The sequence below is a fragment of the Lycium barbarum genome, chromosome 10 (genome assembly GCF_019175385.1).
Source record: "Lycium barbarum isolate Lr01 chromosome 10, ASM1917538v2, whole genome shotgun sequence".
NCBI classification, from domain to species: Eukaryota; Viridiplantae; Streptophyta; class Magnoliopsida; order Solanales; family Solanaceae; genus Lycium; species Lycium barbarum.
In genome coordinates, this window is record NC_083346.1 from 10642864 (window position 1) to 10667496 (window position 24633).

At 36.3% G+C, this 24633-nt stretch overlaps 1 protein-coding gene across 1 annotated transcript; it reads left to right on the top strand.

The window, feature by feature from the left end:
- Positions 1-9665: 9665 nt before the first annotated feature.
- Positions 9666-10346, top strand: LOC132612710 (uncharacterized). The gene is made up of 2 exons (XM_060326815.1): positions 9666-9833; positions 9900-10346. Exons 1-2 carry the CDS (start codon positions 9666-9668, stop codon positions 10344-10346), a joined length of 615 nt encoding a protein of 204 aa, XP_060182798.1.
- The last annotated feature ends 14287 nt before the right edge of the window (positions 10347-24633 follow it).

Here is a 24633-nt window from a genome sequence, read left to right on the forward strand (position 1 = left end):
TGTTATGAATTATCATTAGTATGATCCTCATTCAAAAGATAATTCAACTCAAATGCTAGAAGCATTTGCTGACCCAAAATTAATTTCTAATTTCAGCTGCAAAATGCTCCTATTAAATTCACGTCCCTGAAGGACAGAGTCTACAGCATGCATGAAGCATGGTAGACTAATCGGTTCCAAACGCAATAATCCTTAAAAAGGGAGAGGAGCAAATGATCAAAATGGTCATAATAAGGAGGCAATGTGCTCTTGAAGAGCATACAACATAACACTTCATGAAACCTCATGCGAGGTTTAGGAACCTAAAATAATGAAAGTGATGAGATCTCAATAAGTTATGTCACATTGCGAACCGATACAAATGATATATCGTCGACGATATCTTTGGTACAATATAGCGCAATATTGTAAAAGATTGTGAGGATCTAAATTCTACGTCTATTAAAGCATGCTAACTTAGAAATTATTATCAAGTAAAATGACGCATCTTGGTAAGCGTAAAGCTTATTGGACCTGCTGTCCAGACACCAGAAGATGTCACATCATTTAAATAGAAATAGATGTTGTCACAGCCTATATGAATTACTTGACAAAATTATATGAAAATTCCTGAAGAATTTTAAATGGCTGAAGCATATACATATTTTAGAAATTTGTTCATAATTCTTATACGAATTAAGTTAAGCAAGGTGAACACGATTTTATCACCTTAATAAATATTTACTGACTAAGGGAACAAATGACTCTATTTATCCTTACGTCTTTGTGAAAATCAAAATTTGTCATATTGTTGGTGCAAGTTGATTACTTGAGAATTATTGAAACTCTTGAAGAGTTTTCAAAAGAAATAGATTATCTGCTGAAAGAAGTTGAAATGAGAAACTTGCAGAATTTTTGGGTCCTGAAGTGCCATATCTTTATGCAATTGATGCATTTATATATTTTGCTATGACTATGAGGGATTATAGTCATACGATGTTGTTCTACATGACAATCAAATTATATAAAGATAACATCTGTTTATAAAGCAAGTCAGGAATGCACTTGGATGATTTCAATAATATTATATACCAATGCAACTCTATCCAAAGACTGAAGATGCAGCAGTATACATAGCCCAACTAAAGAGAGGATTCATAAAAGCACAAGGTATGTTTCATCAAAGTTGTTCTTCACACACTAGCTCCAGAAAAATGGTGATACCAACATGCAAGAGATTTGTTCGAGCAATAATATGACCGATTTATTCACCAAGTCTCTAGCAACTGCAACGTTCGAGAAGATGGTGCACAAGATTGAGATGTGAAGATTCAAGTTTTTGGATTGAAGTTCTCATCAGGGGGAGTTAATACGCGTTGTACTCCTTTTCCCTTTGAAGGTTTTTGTCCCACTGGGTTTTTCCTTGTAAGGTTTTTAATGAGGCAACCAAATGGTGTATTATTAGAAATGTGTACTCTTTTTCCTTCACTAGAATTTTTTCCACTGGTTTTTCTAGTAAGGTTTTAACGAGGCACATTATCTATCAAATAGACATCCAAGGGGGAGTAATATAAGTATTATTTAATTATGGATGTCTATCTTTAGGAGAAACTTTAGGATTTATGACTTTGGCACCAAGTTAATTTTCTCTTGTAAATAGAGATTTTCTCTTCATTGTGTAACACCCCTAACAAGAGAAATAAAGATATGTCCTCTCTTCTCCCTTTCTCTACAAATATTCGTGTTCTAGTTTTATTATTTTATAACAGAAATCAAATTTATATATATACTCCCTCCATTCCAATTTATATGATATAATTTGACGAGACACATAATTTAAGGAATAAATGAAGGCTTTTAAATCTTGTGGTCTAAAACAAGTCAAAAATATTTGTGTGGTTATAAATCAACTCGTTAAACGTAAAACGTAAAGTTTAAAGTTAAATTATTGCCAAAATAAGAAAATATATCATTCTTTTTTGGACAGAGAGAGTCCTAGTTTTAGCGTACCTGCATTGCACATGTCTAGTTTTAGCGTACCTGCATTGCACATGTCTAGTTTTAGCGTACCTGCATTGCACGTGTCAATAAATTAAAAATTCTATTAAAAATAAATGAATTACTCCCTCCGTACCAATTTATATGATATAATTTGACCGAGCACGGAGTTTAATAAATAAAGGAAGACTTTTGAATATTACGGTCTAAAAAGAGTCAAAAATATTTGTGTGGTTATAGATCATCTCGTTAAGCGCAAAAGGTAATGTTTAATGTTAAATTATTGTCAAATAAGAAAATGTGTCATTCTTTTTTGGACTGACTAAAAAGGAAAGTGTGTCATATAAATTGGGACAGAGGGGTATATAATATAGCAATGATTTTTCTTTACCCCTCCCCCAGAGCTTCCCTTTTGCTTTTTTGGTGACTCGAACTCGCAAACTTCGAATTGAAAGTGATGGGCGCTTACCATCTGAGCAACCCATCTTGTTGTAGCAATAGAATTAAAATAGATGCAACATTTATTTAAGTAACAAAACAATATTATTACATTAACTTAGTTGTTGATTTACGTGTAATAAGCATTTAGATTTAAATAATTAAAACTTTCCAGTGCAAGAAGAATTTTTTCAGATTATCAATAAATTAATATTTATTTTAGTCCGCAACGGGGCAAACAATCTCCTCTTCACAGTTACTCACTGCACTAAAAATAATTATCTTAGTAATATAATTGACAAATTAATGAATGAAGAAAGGAAGAAAACTAAGGAGGACGTGAAATAAACTTCGGCTGAACCCCTCACTAGTTTTAGGGTTGATTTTAGATTGCTAAACATGAGGAGTTCCTGTATAACTCAAACACGAAAATTCATATAAGGAAAGATTTAAAATACAAAATTTAGTTGATTTCGAAATTCTAAAAATCCGAGAACTAATTAGATGATTATTTTTAATTATTAGAAAAATATTAGTCTTTCTGTGTATTGTAGAGTCTTTTAATGAAGGGTAAAAAATTCCACCACCATTTCTAAGGCCGTTCTTAAAAAAGGTACTTTTGAGTGTCAAATTACGAAAAGGACAAGTGTCGATGAACGTTTACTATCAAGATTATTTTACAGGGAGAAGCTATTTTGAATATCTATTATGAAAAGTTTTTACTTTTATTTAATTAAAATTTAAAAGTATATATTAAATTTTCAATCAATAAAATACATAGATAAATAAAAAAACAAATTTTAAATATTTATATAATATCATCACGATTATTTATACTAGAAAACTACAACCAAAATAAAATTCAAAATCAATCCACTACTTAAAATTCAACACAAAGAATTATTAATTAAAAATTAATGGATTAATGAGGGATATACTTGGTAAATATGTATTTATGGTAAGGGTATTTCTGTCTTGAAAAAATAATTTTCTGCTTCTGCTTTTTTCAAGAAGTAGAAATTTTTTGCTTCTCCCCAACCACAGGAAAACTGTTTCTGCTTTTATTTAAAAGCAATTTTAATAAATAGTCAAACACCTCAAATATCCAAAAACGTGTTTTTTCTCAAAAAAGAAGTGCTTTTAGCCTCAAACCCGCTAGACTAAACAGGCTCTAAGTGTTGCATTCGTATATCGATTTAAAAAAAGTTATTCGTCTACTGGGAATGCACACAAGTTGTTCTACTTTGATTCTAAGATTTAGCAGTTTACAGACTGTTGTCAAGAAATTTAATAGTTTTCCACTCTACAATGCATAAGAAGAAAAATCACTCAAGGGTATTGTAGGATTACCAACATTAACCAGATATCTCAAGTTCAAACTTTAGAAGTATTGGAATGGAGAAATTCTCAATAGAGGGAATTTTCTAGTACTCCCGCCGTTCACTTTTACTTGTCACATTTTACTTTTGAGAGTCAAACTGCATAAAATTTGACCAACATTTAGAAACATTATTAACAGAATCGTCTTTGTTAGGGAACTCTTTATTCTCAACATGGGAATTTTGGCGCAAATCCGAAGTCGTCTTTGTTAGGGAACTCTTTATTCTCAATATGGAATTTTTTGGCGCAAATCCGAATTTGATCGGGCTTCCATATGAATACCAAACACTGGATTGGAAAACTAAAAAGATTAAGTGCGCTACCTAAACCCGTTGAGAATTCTTTTAAAAAAATAGGCTCGCAAAGGAATGCTTTATTTTTTTACTGTTGGACTATTTTTCCAATTACTAGTGGTTAGTCCCTGCACAAAGAATGTACCCAACTATTTTGTATCATACTTATATTTTATAGTATCATCATGATTTACGTGTGTGTGTATGTATATAAGACGACTCCGTCAATAATGTTTCTAATCTATATCTAGTATACTACTAGGCAGAGATAGGCCCGTGCTGGTATAAAAATTGGAGATGCCTGTATATATTATTTTGTCAAAACATAAGACTCGCACTTATTAGTCTCAGGAGAAGTATATGCTCAATCACAACAACAAGAAATTGCATGCATTTATGCACATCTTTTGAATTACAAAACATACCAGAGGTGCCAAAACATTCAGGAAATCAAAAAATGTTTGTATCGTATCATCTTCTTTATGTGTCAATTGTTCCTTTCCTCCCAGATTGTCTCAGAGTGTACAGAAACAGACAAGTACAGCGTTCCAGACGGCCTTATGTTTCTTTGTCAGCTTCATAACACCTGCTTGTAGTACCTCTTAAATCACCAGCATAGTCCAACCAGAAAGAGAAACATTTGTGATAGCTCAGATGCGATGGGCGGTGCAAATAAAGCAATTGATGTTTTCTGAGTTACTGGAGCAAAGGTAACATCTCTTGCATAAGGTGTAACCGCTTTTCTGTAAATTCGCCAGTGCTAGATGATCATTGAGCAATGTTGTCCATACAGAATCAAATGACATTGAGTGAAGCCTTACATTTCTATTTACGTTCCATTGTCAGTTGTGGAAAAGGAGGCTTGAAGTCAAAAGCCAATTGCAGGGCGTGATAGAATGGTTATTATTATCATCTTCCTTCCAGAGCATTCTGACATGTTCTGTTGTATGAGAAGGAACTGCGTACACTTTGAAATATTTCATCCATAATGTATGAAAGATGTCTTCATTAACAAGTTCAACAACCTATCTACAGAAGAGTATTATAATTACAATAGAAACATCGATCTATAGTGAGTGGTGCTATATATTGTCAATGTAACACCTTTGTTAAATGTAGTCAAAGTTCCTTACTTGATATACAATTGTAGATGTTAAAGTAATCATTCTTGGGGTGAAAAATGTGATCAGATAGTTCATGATTCTGTTCACGATCGGGGAAAGAGATGCACATAAAAATGAAAAAAGTAGCAAATTTGCCAGGATCCCGTGGAAGTAAAATAAATAGCAAAACTTTTAATTTTTATGACTGGTAGAAACTGATAGGTAATTGATCACGTGAAAGGGCAAATTAATATTTACGAATCAAGGAACCAAAATACACACAAGTACATCACGAGGTCTCAAGTTTAAATTCCAGTGGAGGAGCCGAGGCGGTGAAATTTTCATTAAGAGCGTTCAAAAATAAAAAATAAAAAGTAAACACATTAAAAAGCCAAAGAGGTTCAACATTTGATAATAAAAAATATCCTTAATATACGCTATCCCCTAAGCCCACCCCTGCCCCTGGTGGGAGGTATCAGGTACCTGGACACCATTGATATAAAACAAATTTAACCTTATATACGCTATCCCCTAATCCGGGAGCAGATCTAATAATTGAGGTTTATGGATTCTGGTGATCCTAGTTTTCCAACAAACCCACAATTTATTTATGCTAATGGGTCATAGATATGTACGTATTTGAGCTAAAACTACCAGGATTCGGGTATTAAATAAATACATACATACATACATAAAGAGTATGATCAAGTATTGGGTAAATTAAAGGAGCTTACAGTTTGTTGAAGGAAAATTTCTGAACTTGTGGATTATTTCGCCTCTATTCAATTATGTTTGGATTAGAAATTGATTTTGCTAATGTTTCGGTTTATATACACTTTAAAATAGATATCCTTTTCCAATTGAAAATAAGAAAAACTAAAAATAATCACGTTTTAACCCCCAAAGAAATGACATAAGTATTGACCATATCAGATATGATTTTATTGTAAGATATGATTTTATATATTCTTTACTCTGCAGAATCACATCGTTAATACTCTGGAAGATATGACTCGATATTGTGCAAGATATACGGCTAGAATCATGCTTGTAATTATGTAGGTATTTGTGTATAAATAGTCTCTAATTCATGAATTGTAAATCACAAAATATCTAGAACACTTTTCAAGATTCTTGATTTATCAATAGTAATCATGGTATCAAAAGCCTACTTTTCCCCCCTGAAATTGTTCTACTTCTTATACTTTGTTGCTACTTGATTTCTGTCATCAAGTTCTCTTTTATTCTTCCAAACAGTTTCACATTCTCATGAATATTTGTCTACCAAATTTGATGGAAAAAACTATCTGTAACACCTCGTGCATTCGGGTTAAGATTTGTATTATAAGATGGGGGTATAATGAACCCAATTTTAGTAGTGTATAAATGGTGTTTGAAACCCAATCAAGACTTGAGAAGAGTCTTTGGGCAAAACAAAGTTGAAAACCACTCTACGGGGCATGTTTGCAAGTGAGTTTATAGATGGCCTTACTTCCAACGACCATAACCCCATTATTAATTTGGAATTTGGGAAAACTTTCTTGATGAAAGTTGTAGCCCTTTGAAATATCTTTCCAACAGTATATTATGGGCCTCAAACGGACATCTGTGCAAAGAGTTATGCCCATTATACGACAGACTGTCCGAGCAGAAGAATTTTGACGGACCATTTGACGGTCCGTAAAACATTTTGACGGTCCGTAAAATATTTATACGGTCCGTCAAATGGTCACAGAGAATGATATTTCGTTGGTCAGTTTTACGGTAAATTTTACGGTCCGTAAAACAATTATACGGTCCGTAAAATTGACTCAGACCACCGTAAAATGAGCACAGAATGTCCAAATCACTGGAATGGTTTTACGGTAAGTTATACGGTCCGTAAAACCATTATACGGGACGTAAAACACACCGTAAAATGAGCACAGAATGTCCAAATCACTGGAATGGTTTTACGGTGAGTTATACGGTCCGTAAAACCATTATACGGAACGTAAAAATGGGCGTAGAATTGCCCGATGGGTCAGATTTTAAGATGTTAATAAGAGACCCAAACCCATTTTTTTCATTCCCATTTCTCCTACACGACTCAAGGGTTCTCTAGAGTCATCCAAATACTCCATATGCAAGAATCCAAGTGAAACAAAAGATCCACTTCATCAATCCACAAAACTAAGTGTGAGAAACACATCAAATCCATTCAAGTCAAGAAACTCCATAGAAGGTGGAACTAGGGTTTTGTTCAAGTGAAGTATTTCAACTCAAGGCTTATTCCTACAATAACCAAGGTAAGTTTTATGATGTTTCATGATGATTAAAGTGTTGATAAGTTCTTGGGAGAATAGTAAATGGGTTTGATAAAGAGAATTATATGAACTATGCTAGGGTTTTTGGATTGTTGACTTGGGATTGTTGTATTCATATGGGTGATGAAGAATGATGTCAATGACATCTAATAGAGATTGTAGAATCAGCTAGAAGTAATAGAATGGGGATTGGGGGAAGAAAACACCATTAATGAAGGTTGTGGAGCTTCATGCTCACCAAGTGTTTGATAAAATGCTTAGATGAACAAAACATGGATATTGTTGCTAATATAGAGTTCCTATGACCTGTATTGCTATAGATTAAAGTTGAAGGGATTGAAGGACATTGTGATACGCTCAAAAGCAGGAAGTTAAGGTATGTATAACTTCCATCCACATGTGGGAATCTCTATGTTCTTCCCCATGATCCGTTTCGTAAAATCCATGAAGTTCAAATACTAGGGCATTAAACCCAACATATTGGTAGCCCGTAATTATGTATTTATGTGCATGAATTTTGTATCTATATTCGTTATTGCATTCCTAATCTTCCATTACGGTTATTAGGAAATCCTAGCTTAATCCATGAATTATGAATTCTTCCTCATGTGTTCTCATTATGTTTATATGAAACTTTATGATTTCATCCAGCAACTTACAAGCATGTTTTCAAGACAAGTATATATATATGATATCAAACTATTGTTATTACTCATGAACGAAAAACATGTTTTGCAAGACTATGACAAGTTATCTTATGAAACTATACAAGCAAGTTATGATTCATGAAAACCATGTACAAGCAAGTTATGATTCATGAAAACCATGTACAAGCAAGTTATGATTCATGAAAACCATGTACAAGCAAGTTATGATTCATGAAAACCATGTACAAGCAAGTTATGATTCATGAACACTATGTACAAGCAAGTTATGATTCATGATATACCATGGGCAGCAAGTGCCACTATTTTTCATGTTCATGTTTTGGGAGTTGCATTAATTACCGAGGAGGGCTTCAGATAGCCTGAAACTACGTAGCCACCGTAGGATGAGGATCGCTCCACCCATGTTCCGGACGATCTCTCATAATGATTGGATCCTTTCATATTTTATCAAATCTCATGTTCCCTGGCAAGGACTGAGTGTTCTGCTGGCGGGACGCAAGCACCAGACCATGGATCGGTTATAAGTTATTGCTCTCCCTACTTATCATGTTTTTACTAATGTTATATATATACATATGTACTCATGCTCATGTTCATGTCCAGGTTTTCAGTTTTAGTTCTTATCATATTATTCCCTGTCCCATGTTATTTCTTTCAGTTGCTTTACATACCAGTACATTCAATGTGCTGACGTCCCCTTTTATTGCCCGGGGGCCTGCATTTCACGATGCAGGTACTGATATACAGGACGACACATCTGCCCAGTAGGACAACATTCGTATCAGCTTATTGGTGAGCCCCATCTCATTCGGGGTTTAGTCAACTTTTGTTTTATGATTAATTATGCATCTAAAGGTATGCTGGGGGCCTTGTCCCAGTAAGTATGTTTTTCAGTCAGACTCATGATAGAGGTTTCATAGAATAGACAAGTCAGTTATGTCATGTCAGAAATTTGGAGTCGTATAGCCATTTTGGCTCACTCATGTTTAAACAAGTATTTTATTAAGTATTATGACTTACCATGTTTTATAAAGGCTCATCATGCATTCACGTTATATTCCGCTTATGTTATGTATCATGATGATTCAGCAAGCCATGTGGTTCACTCGGTCACATGCAGTCAGGCACCGAGTGCCGTGTTACGTCCAGGCCATAGTTCGGGGCGTGACAAAGCTTGGTATCAGAGCCTAGGTTCAAGAGTCTTAGGGAGTCTATGAAACCGTGTCCAGTGGGGTCACTTTTATATGTGTGTGCGCGCCACACATATAAACAGTTGATCACCAAGACATTCAGGATTGTCTCATTTCTTTCTACTCTAGATCGTGCCATGAAGCTTAGAGCAATAAGAAACTTCTCTTCCTCTCGAATTACGTACGTTTCGAATGCGCAGGAGATGAACAGAAAATTTAAGTATGGTTAGCGCCCAGCTGTGGGTCCTCACACTATCATATGTGGGAATTTCATTTTCGTATCTTTGTTCAAGGGAAAAACTTGTTCGGAATGTTGGATGGATCAAGAACTGATCCAAACAAAGATAAGGAAAAACAAGTTTGGCATGCTAACAATGCTCGTGTCATTTCGTGGATACTCAATTCCGTACGCGCAAATGTTGCACTTAGTCTACGTCCGTTCAATCTGGCATCGAAGATGTGGAAGCATCTCAAAAAGGTATATGCTCAATGTAAGCATGCCCGTGATTTTGAATTAGAATAGACTCTTTCAGAATACAAGCAGGGAGACAAAGACATTCAGAGTTATTATTCGGGACTTATGGCAATGTGGTCGGAACAGGACCAAAGTTTTGGAGGAAACCTTTCTTCCACAGGTCTCAAAGAAGTTATGCTGGAGAAGAAGAAGACGCGCGTTCTTCAATATCTCATGAAATTGAGGCCTGACTTTGAACCCATTAGAGCAAACATTCTTAACAGAGAAACTCTACTGGACATTGATGTGGGTTTCGGAGAACTCATACGTGAGGAGACCCGGATCAATACTCAAGCAGCCATGGATTTGTCCAACACAGTTGACACGGCTATGTATGCATCAAAGGTAAATCCTACACTCAGAATTCATTTCAAAAGTCTTGACCACAATGCTTTGAGTGCCAAGAGTATGGTCATATTGCATCACATTGCAAGAAGAGAAATATATGTAATTAGTGCAAGAAGCCTGGCCATATAATTCTGGATTGCAATCGATCCCCAAACACACTTCAAACCAAGCACAAAGCTTATCAAGCAGCCGAAGCTTATATGAGTCGAGCATGTCACGACCCGACTATAGGGCCATGAAGGGTACCTGGAGCTACCCTACCGACACCACCCAACTCACTTGTCAGCATATTCAATTTGAACATACACTGTTCTCATCATAAAACTCATTACGAGACAGCCTTCATTTACTTCCCAAACATCTATATATATACACATAGGCCCACAAAGCTATAAAAAGATGTACATAACATGCACTAATAGGATCATGAGACATCTACTACCCACACACATGTATCTACGAGCCTCTACTAGAATACTAGAATCATAAAGACGGGATAGGACCCCGCCATGCCCCAAATATGCACACACAAAAATATACCAATAAGCGGCAACTCCGGAGAAGTGGAGTGCTCCTATAAGACTGCTGATAAAGCTCCTAGGTATCAGGTCCGTCTCCCTGTCTACCTGCGGGCATGAACGCAGCGTCCATAAAAGGAAGGACGTCAGTACGAATATGTTACACCTCAGAAAAAAAAATTGAGTCCATGAAATAATTCTGCGGATGAACAGTAACTCGGCGAACAGTAGACGCGGCTGAACAGTAACACGGGAACAGTAGACGCGGATGAACAGTACTCGGTGAACAGTAAAAATCTGGAAAGTAAAAACCGAAAAATCTGATTTTTTTTTTCTTCATTTTTACCTCTCTCTCTCACCCTAAACTCTCTCTATACCCTCCCAAACCCTCCTAAAATCTCTCTAAATTTTTCAAGTTGAAGTCCTCCAAATCAAACCAAGATTTCATCTTAGGAATTGGAAACTAGTTAAGAAAGGATTATAGTATTTGGTGCTTGATGTGTGGCTGATTATTGAAGCTTGGAGCTAGGATTTTAGTTGAGTATTCTGGGCAATAAGGTATGTAATATACTCTATTCTTGTTAATTAAGTTATTCATGGGAGAATTCCCTAGTTTAAAGTGAAGGGAATTATGTTATGAAGTCATAGATTAGTTGGTTGATATGATTGCCTTGAGGGTTGTTTTTTTATTGGAACTTTGAGAGGTTTCTAGGTGATTATATTGCTATATGAGGTTGTTGATATTGTTGTTGATGTTGTTCTTGAATTTGGAAGAATAAAGTGTATAAAGATATTGTATACAAAGCGTATACCGGGCTGTTTTGTGCTGATACTTGGGGCTTATGTAATTTTCGTGGCTGCTTTATGACAATATTTTGGAGCTGTTTTATGTAATTTTCGTGGTTATGTATTTTGTGACTATATTTTGGGGTTGTTTGGTATAATATTTGTGGTTGTTTTGCGATGATATTTTGGGGACTGTTTTATGGTCGTTATAGATTGTTTTGAGGGCTGGAATATCGGAGGATTGACTGTAGTTGTTGTTGTTATATTATGAATATACGGAAATAAAGAAGTGTATACAAGCATTGGCATCCGAATGTATATTGGGCTGTTTTGGGAGTAATTTAAGAATGGATTTAAGTCTAGTTTGATATGAAATTGTTGGTATTGTTGTTGTTGGTATTTTGATTGACGTTTGTCTAAGTTGGAATTTCGAGGATTGTTAAGTTTACAGGGGAAATGCTGCCCAATTTTCTCTAGAATTTACGATGCGTTCTTATAGTCGATTAACTAATGTTAATACAAATTCTCCCGTGAAGGTAACGACGTGACATTGGGGGAGAGCAAGTGAACGATAACATAGCTAAACGACAAAGGTATGTGAGGCTAGTCCTTTCTTTCTAATGGCATGAATCCTATAGCATAAGTTCTTTTCCTCTTCATGAGTTCCTATTTTCCGGAAAGCTAGAAGCCTAAGTCCATAAATGTCTATATAAGATAAGAGATAAGAGATATGATATGATGATGCCATATTGATAATGATGCTATTTATTTCATACACTCACCTTATGTACTAATTCCTTCAAGGTGAGGCAGAATGTCAATAATTGCTCCATAATGAAATCGGGGGATCATGACCTTACGCCACCCCGACAGAGTATAGTTGATCTTGAGTCTTATGCATGTACTATGATAAGCATATTGTGATAAGCATATTATTACAAGTATTTTTGATGAGCATGTCATGATCATATTACACCGCGCCTAGTTGGCCGGGCAGTCACCGCCAAGGCGGGCAGCTATACGGATACACCATGACTTTTTGGCATGGGCAGACACCACTAGTGGGCGGCATGAGATGGTACCCCGGACGCGGGAGGCCTGGACGCGGGCTAATGTTATTGATTATCACACCGTTCCGATATGGACGGGCAGCTTGCATATTATACATATATGAAATTATGATGAGTATGAGTAAGACAGCATGCATTACTTCTTTTATGATTGTCATTCAGATTCAGATGTTTCATATTGATGATCACATTATATTATCACTGTCTTTCTTTATTATTTATGCCTCTCATACTCAGTACAATGTTCGTACTGACGTCCGTTTTCTTTGGACGTTGTGTTCATGCCCACAGGTAGGCAGGGAGGTGAGCTTGGTCCAGACCCTTAGTAGCTGTCAGCTGATTGAGAGCACTCCATTGTCCGGAGGTGCTTATGATTCTTCTTTGGTATGTATGCATATTTTGGACACGAGGGAGTCTTGTTCCGTCTATATGTTTAGTATGTCAGTAGAGGCTCGTAGATACGTAGTGTGGGTCAGATGGTCTCACAAGATGTTATTATTATGTATATATTATTTTGATGGCCGAGAGGCAAATGTATATAAGTATTTATGTTTCTATATAAAATATGATTTTCCTACAATTCGTGTATAAAATTGGTAAAAGGGCATTAAATGAGTAAGATGAGTATTAGAACGAGTGGTGCTCGGTGGCTAGCCCCGGGTACCCGTCACGGCCCCTAGCTGGGTCGTGACAGAATAATGTACTGAGTATGTAAGACATGAACCATAATGTAGTAAAGAAATAAGGAAACATGAGAGAAAGAGATAACCTGTATATCAAACTGCCTCTTAAGGAGAATACCATGCATGCTTAGCCTTTTAAGAAAACTTTTTTCATACATACATAACATAATATCATCACTAGCCCGCGTCCGGGGTAATCATCTCACGCCGCCCACTAGTGGTGACTGCCCAGCCAACTAGGCACGGTGTAACTATCATCATCCATAAGCCGCCCACCGAAGTGGTGTCTGCCCGACCAATTAGGCACGGTGTAATCATACATAAAAATAAGCATGCATGAGAGTCCAATTAAAAGCTACAATTCTATCGGAGTGACGTAAGGTCAGTAACCTCCGATTATGTTATGGAATAATCATGATCGCCATGTCTCACCTTGAAGGAACTAGTATTATGAGGTGAGACTATCAACAATAAGTAATATCAAGAAAATCGTGTAATAGGATCATTAGTCTTATAATAGCATCACTTCATAGGTTTAGAATCTCGATGGATAAAATCATTATAATCATCATCATTATCATAGAACATATCTCATCCTTTTCTCATAAGAAGCTCTTAGAAGTCTCTAACCTTCAACTTTGGGATATGAGGAAGTCATGGAAATATAAAGGAATCATAGTATAGGAGCCATGCCTTTGAAAGAAAGGGGCTAGCCTTACATACCTTTACGTCTCTTTAACTTTATCGACTAAACGTTTCTCCCTCCAAGCTCACGATTCTACATTCAAGATATTTTGTACTAAAATTAGATAATTGGAAGCATACTTGAGTCTAAACTAAAATGACTAAGAGCTAACAAAAATTGGGCAGCATTTCCTTTGTTCCAACCACTTCCTCCATATGATAAACAACTCCCAAATATCGATAGTAACATTTCCATAATCAAAAGATTATATTCAAATTATACTCAATTCCATCCCAAAACTTCTTTTCATAAACAATCCATAACAACAAATTCAATACAACCCCCTTATACTCATGTATACCACACTTTCTCAACATCATTACTACCCCTCATAACAAGATTATACTCATAATATGCTAACAATTATAGCTCAAGCTAATCTACACTCAAAATATCATCAATATTCATATTTGAACTTTTTTCCATAACTCTTTCCACTTTTAAGACTTGCTAAACCTTCACATTCACTTAACACAAGAGATGAGATGAAGAACATACCTTGTGTTTGAAGAATTTCAACTCACACAACTTGCTCTAATACTTAATCCCTACAACTCCAAGTGAAAGCAAGAACACCCCAACTTCCATAAATTAAACCAGGTTTTCAAGGTTGATCTTCTCTTGATTTGATTAGGAATGATTTGGCGTGTTTATGGGTGTTAAGGGGAGCTTAGAGAGAATTTAGGGTTTGATTTTGAGTGAAAAATGAGGCCCAAGTCGTGGAAAGGGGTATATAAAAGTTGGGAAAAATAATTCGACCGCCCCAATTTCTGGAAATCTCGGGAATAGTACGTGTTACTGTTCATCACGTACTTTGAAGTACGTGATGAACAGTATCACGTACTTTGGGGGGCAAAAATTTTAAGTTCTGGAAATTTTTTGCAAAATACGCCCAAAAAGTACGGGACGTACTTTTTTGTACGGGCCGTATTTTCCTCCGTACTCCACAGAAATGCGATCTTTCAGTTGCATTGGAAAGAAGACTCGCTGAACTTCAATTTAAATAGGTTATGGATTCCGTAACTCCTCATATTATAGGAGATATTCCCCTGACAAGTTGGGCCAAAATTTCCGTCAAAAATTTTGTCAAGTTTTTTCCAAATTTTCAACGAACCTATTTTCTTCGATTCGCTTGATCCCGAAACCTTTAAATACTTGTCTAACACTTATTAAAAGACTTCCTTGACCTTATAGGGGTATCACGGACTTTCTGAACTCACGTTAGTTTTCTTACGACGAGGTGTAACATAGCAGATATCACACCACCATCTGCCTTGGGTCCAAGGGCACTTCAAAAGATGATACAAGATTCAGTTGCTACGGCTCTCCCAAGGGCTATTACCAATGCTCTCACTGTTGCCTATCCTGGTAGGAAATTAAATAAGAATTCAAAAGTTTGGCATATAGATTCAGCTGCTTCTAACCATATGACAGGAGATATCCATAATTTAAACTCTTTATCAACTCCATCAGAAAATCATCTTGTTGTCACAGCCAATGGTGATACATTACCTGCTCCGGCATTGAAAATGCATGTTGCTTCACTAATGTCCTTTATGTCCCTAAACTTACTGCTAATCTTATTTCGGTTGGACAATTGGTGGAACAAAATTGTCTTGTTGTTTTCTCATGTTTTGGTTGTGTTGTTCAGAATCTGGAGAGAGGGAAGGTGATTGCTAAGGGTCGTAAAGTTGGGAGACTGTACATTTCAACACCTCACCATGCATATTTTTTTTCTGCCTCTAAAGAAGACATCACCAACTCATAAATTGTGGTACTTGTGGCATCATCGTCCTGGGCATCCATATGCTCAAAAGCTTTCCTATATGTTACAACATTGTCTTCATTTGAATAAGAAATCATGAGCTTTGTCATCAAAATTACCTTGTGAAAATTGTGCTAAATCTAAAAGTCATAAACTGCCTTTTCCTTATAGTACTACTTCATACAATTCTACTTTTGATTTCGTTCACAGTGATGTATGGGGCCCTGCAACTATTTCATTTAGATTGGGGTATCGATATTTTATTTTGTTCATTGACCACGTCTCACAATACACTTGGGTGTTCTTTTTTAGAAACAAAAGTAACGTTACTAAACTCATAAAACAATTTGTCACCTATGTCGAGAATCAATTTAACAAGTGAATAAAAAAAAATCGATCTGACTCGGGTGGGGAATACATGAAATTTGAACTCATAGATTTTTCAAAGATAGAGGCATTATTTTGGAGCACTCTTGTCCATACACAACTGAGCAAAATGGGATTGTAGAAAGAAAAAATAGGCATGTTCTAAAAACCACATTAGCTCTTCTCGATACATCAAATGTTCCTAAAATATTTTGGGTTGAAGCCATTCAAACTTCTATTTTTTTAATAAACAGACACACCAACACCATCAACAAAGATGATAGTGCATATTTCGTTCTTTTTGGTAAACTCCCTGATTATTCCCATCTAAAAGTTTTTGGTTGTGTGTGTTTTTTCCATTTACCTAGACATGAACGTCATAAATTATCTGCCAAAGTCGTGAGGTGTGTTTTTTCTAGGTTATAATGATGTTCAAAAGGACCATTTTCGTTATGATTCTTCTAGACGATAATTAAAGGTATCTAGACATGTGATTTTCGTTGAGCATATGTTTGCTTACCCTACAACCTCATCAATAACATCTGATTCTCTCTCCTTTTTGTACAAGTTTGAGAATCAACATGTACAAAATCATGCAACTCCCAACGAGGACCCTACTGGCATTACAGATGATCCTATTCAATCTGATACATTCACAACGAATGATTCAGGTAATAGTACTTCTTTACCTGGTTTGTCCCATACCTTTTTCACTCACTCATCTGTTACACCTCAGAAAAAAAAAATTGAGTCCATGAAATAATTCTGCGGATGAACAGTAGACGTGGATGAACAGTAACACGGGAACAGTAGACGCGGATGAACAGTACTCGGTGAACAGTAAAAATCTGGAAAGTAAAAACCGAAAAATCTGATTTTTTTCTTCATTTTTACCTCTCTCTCACCCTAAACTCTCTCTAAACCCTCCCAAACCCTCCTAAAATCTCTCTAAATTTTTCAAGTTGAAGTCCTCCAAATCAAACCAAGATTTCATCTTAGGAATTGGAAACTAGTTAAGAAAGGATTATAGTATTTGGTGCTTGATGTGTGGCTGATTATTGAAGCTTGGAGCTAGGATTTTTAGTTGAGTATTCTGGGCAATAAGGTATGTAATATACTCTATTCTTGTTAATTAAGTTATTCATGGGAGAATTCCCTAGTTTAAAGTGAAGGGAATTATGTTATGAAGTCATAGATTAGTTGGTTGATATGATTGCCTTGAGGGTTGTTTTTTTATTGGAACTTTGAGAGATTTCTAGGTGATTATATTGCTATATGAGGTTGTTGATATTGTTGTTGATGTTGTTCTTGAATTTGGAAGAATAAAGTGTATAAAGATATTGTATACAAAGCGTATACCGGGCTGTTTTGTGCCGATACTTGGGGCTGTTTTATGTAATTTTCGTGGCTGCTTTATGACAATATTTTGGAGCTGTTTTATGTAATTTTCGTGGTTATGTATTTTGTGACTATATTTTGGGGTTGTTTGGTATAATATTTGTGGTTGTTTTGCGATGATATTTTGGGGACTGTTTTATGGTCGTTATAGATTGTTTTGAGGGCTGGAATATCGGAGGATTGACTGTAGTTGTTGTTGTTATATTATGAATATACGGAAATAAAGAAGTGTATACAAGCATTGGCATCCGAATGTATATTGGGCTGTTTTGGGAGTAATTTAAGAATGGATTTAAGTCTAGTTTGATATGAAATTGTTGGTATTGTTGTTGTTGGTATTTTGATTGACGTTTGGCTAAGTTGGAATTTCGAGGATTGTTAAGTTTACAGGGGAAATGCTGCCCAATTTTCTCTAGAATTTACGATGCGTTCTTATAGTCGATTAACTAATGTTAATACAAATTCTCCCGTGAAGGTAACGACGTGACATTAGGGGAGAGCAAGTGAACGATAACATAGCTAAACGACAAAGGTATGTGAGGCTAGTCCTTTCTTTCTAATGGCATGAATCCTATAGCATAAGTTCTTTTCCTCTTCATGAGTTCCTATTTTCCGGAAAGCTAGAAGCCTAAGTCCATAAATGTCTATATAAGATAAGAGATAAGAGATATGATATGATGATGCCATATTGATAATGATGCTATTTATTCTTACACTCACCTTATGTACTAATTCCTTCAAGGTGAGGCAGAATGTCAATAATTGCTCCATAATGAAATCGGGGGATCACGACCTTACGCCACCCCGACAGAGTATAGTTGATCTTGAGTCTTATGCATGTACTATGATAAGCATATTGTGATAAGCATATTATTACAAGTATTTTTGATGAGCATGTCATGATCATATTACACCGCGCCTAGTTGGCCGGGCAGTCACCGCCAAGGCGGGCAGCTATACGGATACACCATGACTTTTTGGCATGGGCAGACACCACTAGTGGGCGGCATGAGATGGTACCCCGGATGCGGGAGGCCTGGACGCGGGCTAATGTTATTGATTATCACACCGTTCCGATATGGACGGGCAGCTTGCATATTATACATATATGAAATTATGATGAGTATGAGTAAGACAGCATGCATTACTTCTTTTATGATTGTCATTCAGATTCAGATGTTTCATATTGATGATCACATTATATTATCACTGTCTTTCTTTATTATTTATGCCTCTCATACTCAGTACAATGTTCGTACTGACGTCCGTTTTCTTTGGACGTTGTGTTCATGCCCACAGGTAGGCAGGGAGGTGAGCTTGGTCCAGACCCTTAGTAGTTGTCAGCTGATTGAGAGCACTCCATTGTCCGGAGGTGCTTATGATTCTTCTTTGGTATATATGCATATTTTGGACACGAGGGAGTCTTGTTCCGTCTATATGTTTAGTATGTCAGTAAAGGCTCGTAGATACGCAGTGTGGGTCAGATGGTCTCACAAGATGTTATTATTATGTATATATTATTTTGATGGCCGAGAGGCAAATGTATATAAGTATTTATGTTTCTATATAAAATATGATTTTCCTACAATTCGTGTATAAAATTGGTAAAAGGGCATTAAATGAGTAAGATGAGTATTAGAACGAGTGGTGCTCGGTGGCTAGCCCCGGGTACCCGTCACGGCCCCTAGCTGGGTCGTGACAGACTCATCTTACAGCAATAATGATTCTAATGGTGAACATGTATCAAATGAGAAAATAAATCCTCTAATTCCTACTTCCTGTCACTCTGAACGTAAAACATCTGCCCCAGATCGATATGGATACTTTCTAGGTAGAGATGGCCGATCTTATGCCTTACTTGCTACTTTGAATTATATTTTTGTCTCAACTACTTACCAACAGGCATCAGCTCATGAGTGCTGGAAAAGGGCAATGGAAGGGGAACTTTTAGTTTTAGAAGAGAATCATACATGGAATTTGGTGTCTAAACTAGCAAAAGTTTTTATTATTGGGAGTAAATTGATTTATTCAGTGAAGATGAAGTTTGATGGCACTTTGGAGAGGTATAAATCTTGTCTGGTAGCTCAAGGATATAAACGAATATGGGTTGGACTATGAGGAGACTTTCGCCCCTGTTGCAAAGATGACAACAATTTGTGTGTTGCTCATTATTGCATTTGTCAAACGGTGGAAACTTCATCAAATGGATGTGAAAAATGCATTTTTGCATGGTGAATTACATGAAGTAATATAAATTAAGCCTCCTCCAGGGTATAACCAAGACCAACCTGACATGATACGTCGTCTTCGAAAGTCTCTTTATGGTCTCAAGCAAGCGCCACGTGCATGGTTTAAGAAGCTTCGATCTACCATCATTAATGCTGGTTTTTCTCAGTGAGTTTCTAATTGCTCATTATTTATCCGACACTCCAATACATGTATGATAATATTGTTACTTTATGTCGATGCTATGATTATAAATGGGAATGACGAGAATGAGATTAAACAGCTCAAGAATCTTCTTAATGGTAGGTTAACATATTTTTTTGGTTTGGAGGTTGAATATTTGCAGGATGCTAACATACTAAGCCAAAGGAAGTGGTGTGCCCTATTTTGAAAGGGTCCAAAATAGTTTGTAACTTCCCGGTTCTTCTAACTTATTTAAAAGGGTCAGAGTCGCCACCTAATTTCTTAAGGGAAATCAGAAAACCTATATGCATTTGTATCTACTCCATTTATGGTTTGCGAAACCTATGAGATTCTAGATAAGGGTCTTATTTACTCCGAGTGGAAGGTATTAAGCACCCCCCAGAGCCTATCCGAAAATAGTCTTTAAACTTAGTTTAACTGAATACTGGAGGGGGATTATCTATCTGTTTATCATTATTATTACTTGTTTTCAAAATGTTGTGATTTCATGAAACTACACTAGGTGATGATAGGCTAAGTATATATAATGTATATAAAAAAAATATGTATATCAAGTATCAAGTATTTCTAAAGAATGCACATTGAAAGGAATGTACAAAAGACTGTAAAACAAGATTTTATCTATTGGTACAAAACTGTAATACCTCGTTCGTATAGTAGTGTATTAGTTAGTAAAACAAGTGTATATCTATTGGTACAAAAGTATTCCAATTAGTGTAGAGAATGTATACAACTATATAAATAATGTATTAAAAGAGTATAAGAGAGTATGTAAAGTATGTATATCAAGATTTTATAAAAGAATGTATGTATATTAAACATATGAAAAATGTGTAAAGGGTTGTATAACAAGTATCTAAAGAGTGTATATTGTTAGCATAAAGAATGTATATTATTAGTATCAACGGTGCATATCAAAAGTAAAAAGTGTATAAAAAATGTTAAAGTGTATGTAGAGTAATATATGAAGAATGTATATCTCAACATAAAGAATGTATCTAAGTGAATAAAGGATATAAAAAGTTGTATATGAAGGAATATAAAACGTATGTTGTAAAGAAGTGTATTTAATGAAAGTGTTTGAAAAATGACAAAGTTAATTGAATTGTATCTTCCTTCATGTAAAGGGATAAACATTTTAAAGAATGATTAAAGAATAGAAAAGGCGTATTTGAGAATTAAAGAATATTTACAAAAGAATTACTTGTAAAAAAGTTAAATATTTAAGGAAAAGTTAATTAACCAAGTACTTATACCAAGTCAATTTAATCAATTTATGAAAGTGTGGACGGCCTAAGTCTTGTCTAAAGCGAATAACGAGCTTTAAATTAAACATATAAGTGACAAGCAATTAAATATTCCCGCCCGAAATTAAAATAAGTTTTCACTACTACGAGTTTAGTTTTGTATGATTTTAAATAACGCGGGAAAGTAAATACAAACAAGATTCGATGAAGTCTTTGGTTCCTTCCAAATATGATCTTCGTGATGTATCACCAGAAACCTGTATAAACACTTAGCAAAAGTGTTAGTAAGAGAGTAAATAATTATCAAATGAATTAAATAATGTATAAACTTAAAATTAAAACCCGTATTTTGTATAGGGGAGGCCTTGGAAATCAACGAAATTTCTTTATCGGCTAAAAGTGTAGTATTTGTAGTAAATTGCAAGATGAAAGAAAAATGTATTGGTTAAAATAATTTAAAAAGTTAAGAAGTAAGGGTTGTGACATAAAGTCTTTGAAATGTGATTTGACATAAAGTCTTTAAAAATGATTGACATAAAGTCTATAAAAGAGGGATTTGACAAAAGTAAGGGTAAAATTTGATTTGACCTTAGGATGTAGTGTATATGTAAATGAAGTATATAAAAGAAATATATGAATATAAAAATGAAAATATGTAAATGTAAATATGATGTATAGAAAATGTAAAGAACAAAATGTGTAGAGAAAAAATAAAATATGCATGTAGTGTGATAGTAAAAAAAAAAAAAAAAAGTAAAAGAAAATGCTTGGAAATGTATACATGTATAAAAACAAATAAAATTGTAGAGACAGTATAACAAAATAATAAAGGTAATGTATGAAAAATGTAAAGATAATGTAGAGACAATAAAGTGCATTCTCTTTAATGAAAAGTTTCTTTCTTTACTTTTTGGTCAATAAAGTGTACACTCTTTTTATGAAAAGTTTTCTCCCTTCTTCACTTAGTGATTAAGTAATGTAACTATGTACATGTATATGTATATAATGTATGGTATAAATATATATATATATATATAAGCATATAGAGATGTAAAATGTTGTAAAGGAAAAAGTATGGGTTAAAGTGGAAGAAAGATGTATGAAAAATGTAAAGCAAAACAACAACAACAACAACATACCCAGTTGAATCCCACAGTGTGGTGTCTGGGGAGGGTTAAATGTACGCAGACCTTACCCCCACCTTGGTAGGGAGGCTGTTTCCGAAAGACCCTCGGCTCAAAAGAAAACAAGAAAACAAGAAAACAAGGGGAGAAAAGTTAGATACCGACAGCAAATCAAAGCAATGCGAAAATGAGAAAAAAAAAATAAGGGAAAAGAAGTCATGATAAAACAGCATGGAGAGACAAGACCCAACACATAAAAGCAGAAAACATAGGGCAATAAAAAGTAAAGCAAAGCTACGCCTACTAGTGCGACAGAAAAGCGAGACTACCTACTAGCCTTCTACCCTAATCTGAGCCCTCCACAACCTCCTATCTAAGGTCATGTCCTCGGTAATCTGAAACAACGCCAAGTCCTGCCTAATCACCTCTCCCCAATATTTCTTTGGCCTTCCTCTACCTCTCTTAAAACCGTCCAAAGGCAATCTCTCACACCTCCGCACTGGGGCATCTATGCCTCTTCTCTTCACATGTCCAAACCATCTCAACCTCGCTTCCCGCATCTTGTCCTCCACCGATGTCACTCCCACCTTGTCCCTGATGTCCTCATTCTTGATCCTATCTCTCCTAGTGTGCCTACACATCTACCGCAGCATTCTCATTTCCGCGACTTTCATCGTCTGCACGTGAGAGTTCTTGACTGGCCAACACTCTGCCCCGTACAACAGAGTCAGTCTAACCACCACTTTGTAGAACTTGCCCTTAATTTTTTGTGGCACTTTCTTGTCACACAGCACTCTGGAAGCGAGCCTCCATTTCAACTATCCCGCACCAATACGATGTGTGACATCATCATCATCAATATCCCCATTTTCTTGTAAAATAGACCCAAGATATTTGAAACTTCCTTTCTTTTGAATGACCTGGGTACCAAGCTTCACTTCCACGTCAGCCTCCTGAGGTACACCACTGAACCTACACTCTAAGTACTCTGTTTTGGTCCTACTCAACTTGAATCCTTTAGACTCTAACGTTTGTCTCTAATCCTCTAGCTTAGAGTTGACTCCGCTACAAGTCTCGTCTATCAAGACTATTTCATCCGTGAACAAGATACACCATGGCACCTCACCTTGAATTTGTCACGTCAATCCATCCATCACCAAGGCAAATAGAAATGGGCTAAGGGCTGATCCCTGATGCAAACCCATCAGAACTGGGAAGTGCTCCGAGTCTCCTCCTATAGTCCTCACTCTGGTCTTGGATCCATGATACATGTCCTTGATCGCTCTAATGTACGCCACAGGTACACCTTTAGCCTCCATGCATCTCCACAGAACCTCTCTTGGCACTTTATTGTAAGCTTTCTCTAGGTCGATGAATACCATGTGCAAGTCCCTTTTCCGCTTCCTATACTGCTCCACCAATATCCTAACAATATGAATGGCTTCAGTAGTAGAATGCCCCGGCATGAATCCGAATTGGTTCTCTGAAATAGACACATCTCTTCTCACCCTCATCTCTACCACCATTTCCCACACTTTCATAGTGTGGCTTAGCAGTTTGATACCTCTATAGTTGTTACAGCTTTGAATGTCGCCCTTGTTCTTGTACAAAGGGATCATTGTACTCCACCTCCATTCTTCGGGCATCTTCGCCGTCTTGAAAATGACATTAAACAACCCAGTCAGCCACTCCAAGCCTGCCCTTCCTGCACTCTTCCAAAATTCCACAGGAATCTCATCAGGTCCGGTCGCTCTTCCCCTGTACATCTTACGGACAGCACCCTTAACCTTGTCGACCCTTAAACTCTTACAATAACCGCAATCGCGATGCCTCTCAGAGTACTCCAAATCTCCCAACACAAAGTCTCTGTCCCCTTCTTCGTTCAAGAGTTTATGGAAGTATGACTGCCATCTCCGTTTAATGAGAGCTTCCTCCACCAACACTTTGCCATCCTCGTCCTTGATGCACTTCACTTGATCCAGGTAGCGTGCCTTCCTCTCTCTGGCCTTGGCAAGCCTGAATAACTTCTTATCCCCGCCTCAGTCCTCTAGTTTTGCATAAAGGCGTTCAAACACTGTTGTTTTCGCTGCCGACATTGCCAACTTCGCCTCCTTTCTCGCCATCTTATACTTTTCCCTATTCGTCCACTTCTCTTCGTCATCCTTGCTGTCTACCAGCTTCGCATATGCCTGCTTCTTTGCTTCCACTTTACCTTGGACTTCCTCATTCCACCACCAATCCCCTTGGTGCCCACCACGGCGACCTCTTGAGACTCCTAGAACCT

Coding starts and splice junctions, on each gene's coding strand:
- LOC132612710 (XM_060326815.1), top strand. CDS start 9,666: ATGTTGGATGGATCAAGAACTGATCCAAACAAAGATAAGGAAAAACAA. Junction 9,834..9,899: donor TGTGGAAGCATCTCAAAAAG/GTATATGCTCAA, acceptor GAATACAAGCAG/GGAGACAAAGACATTCAGAG.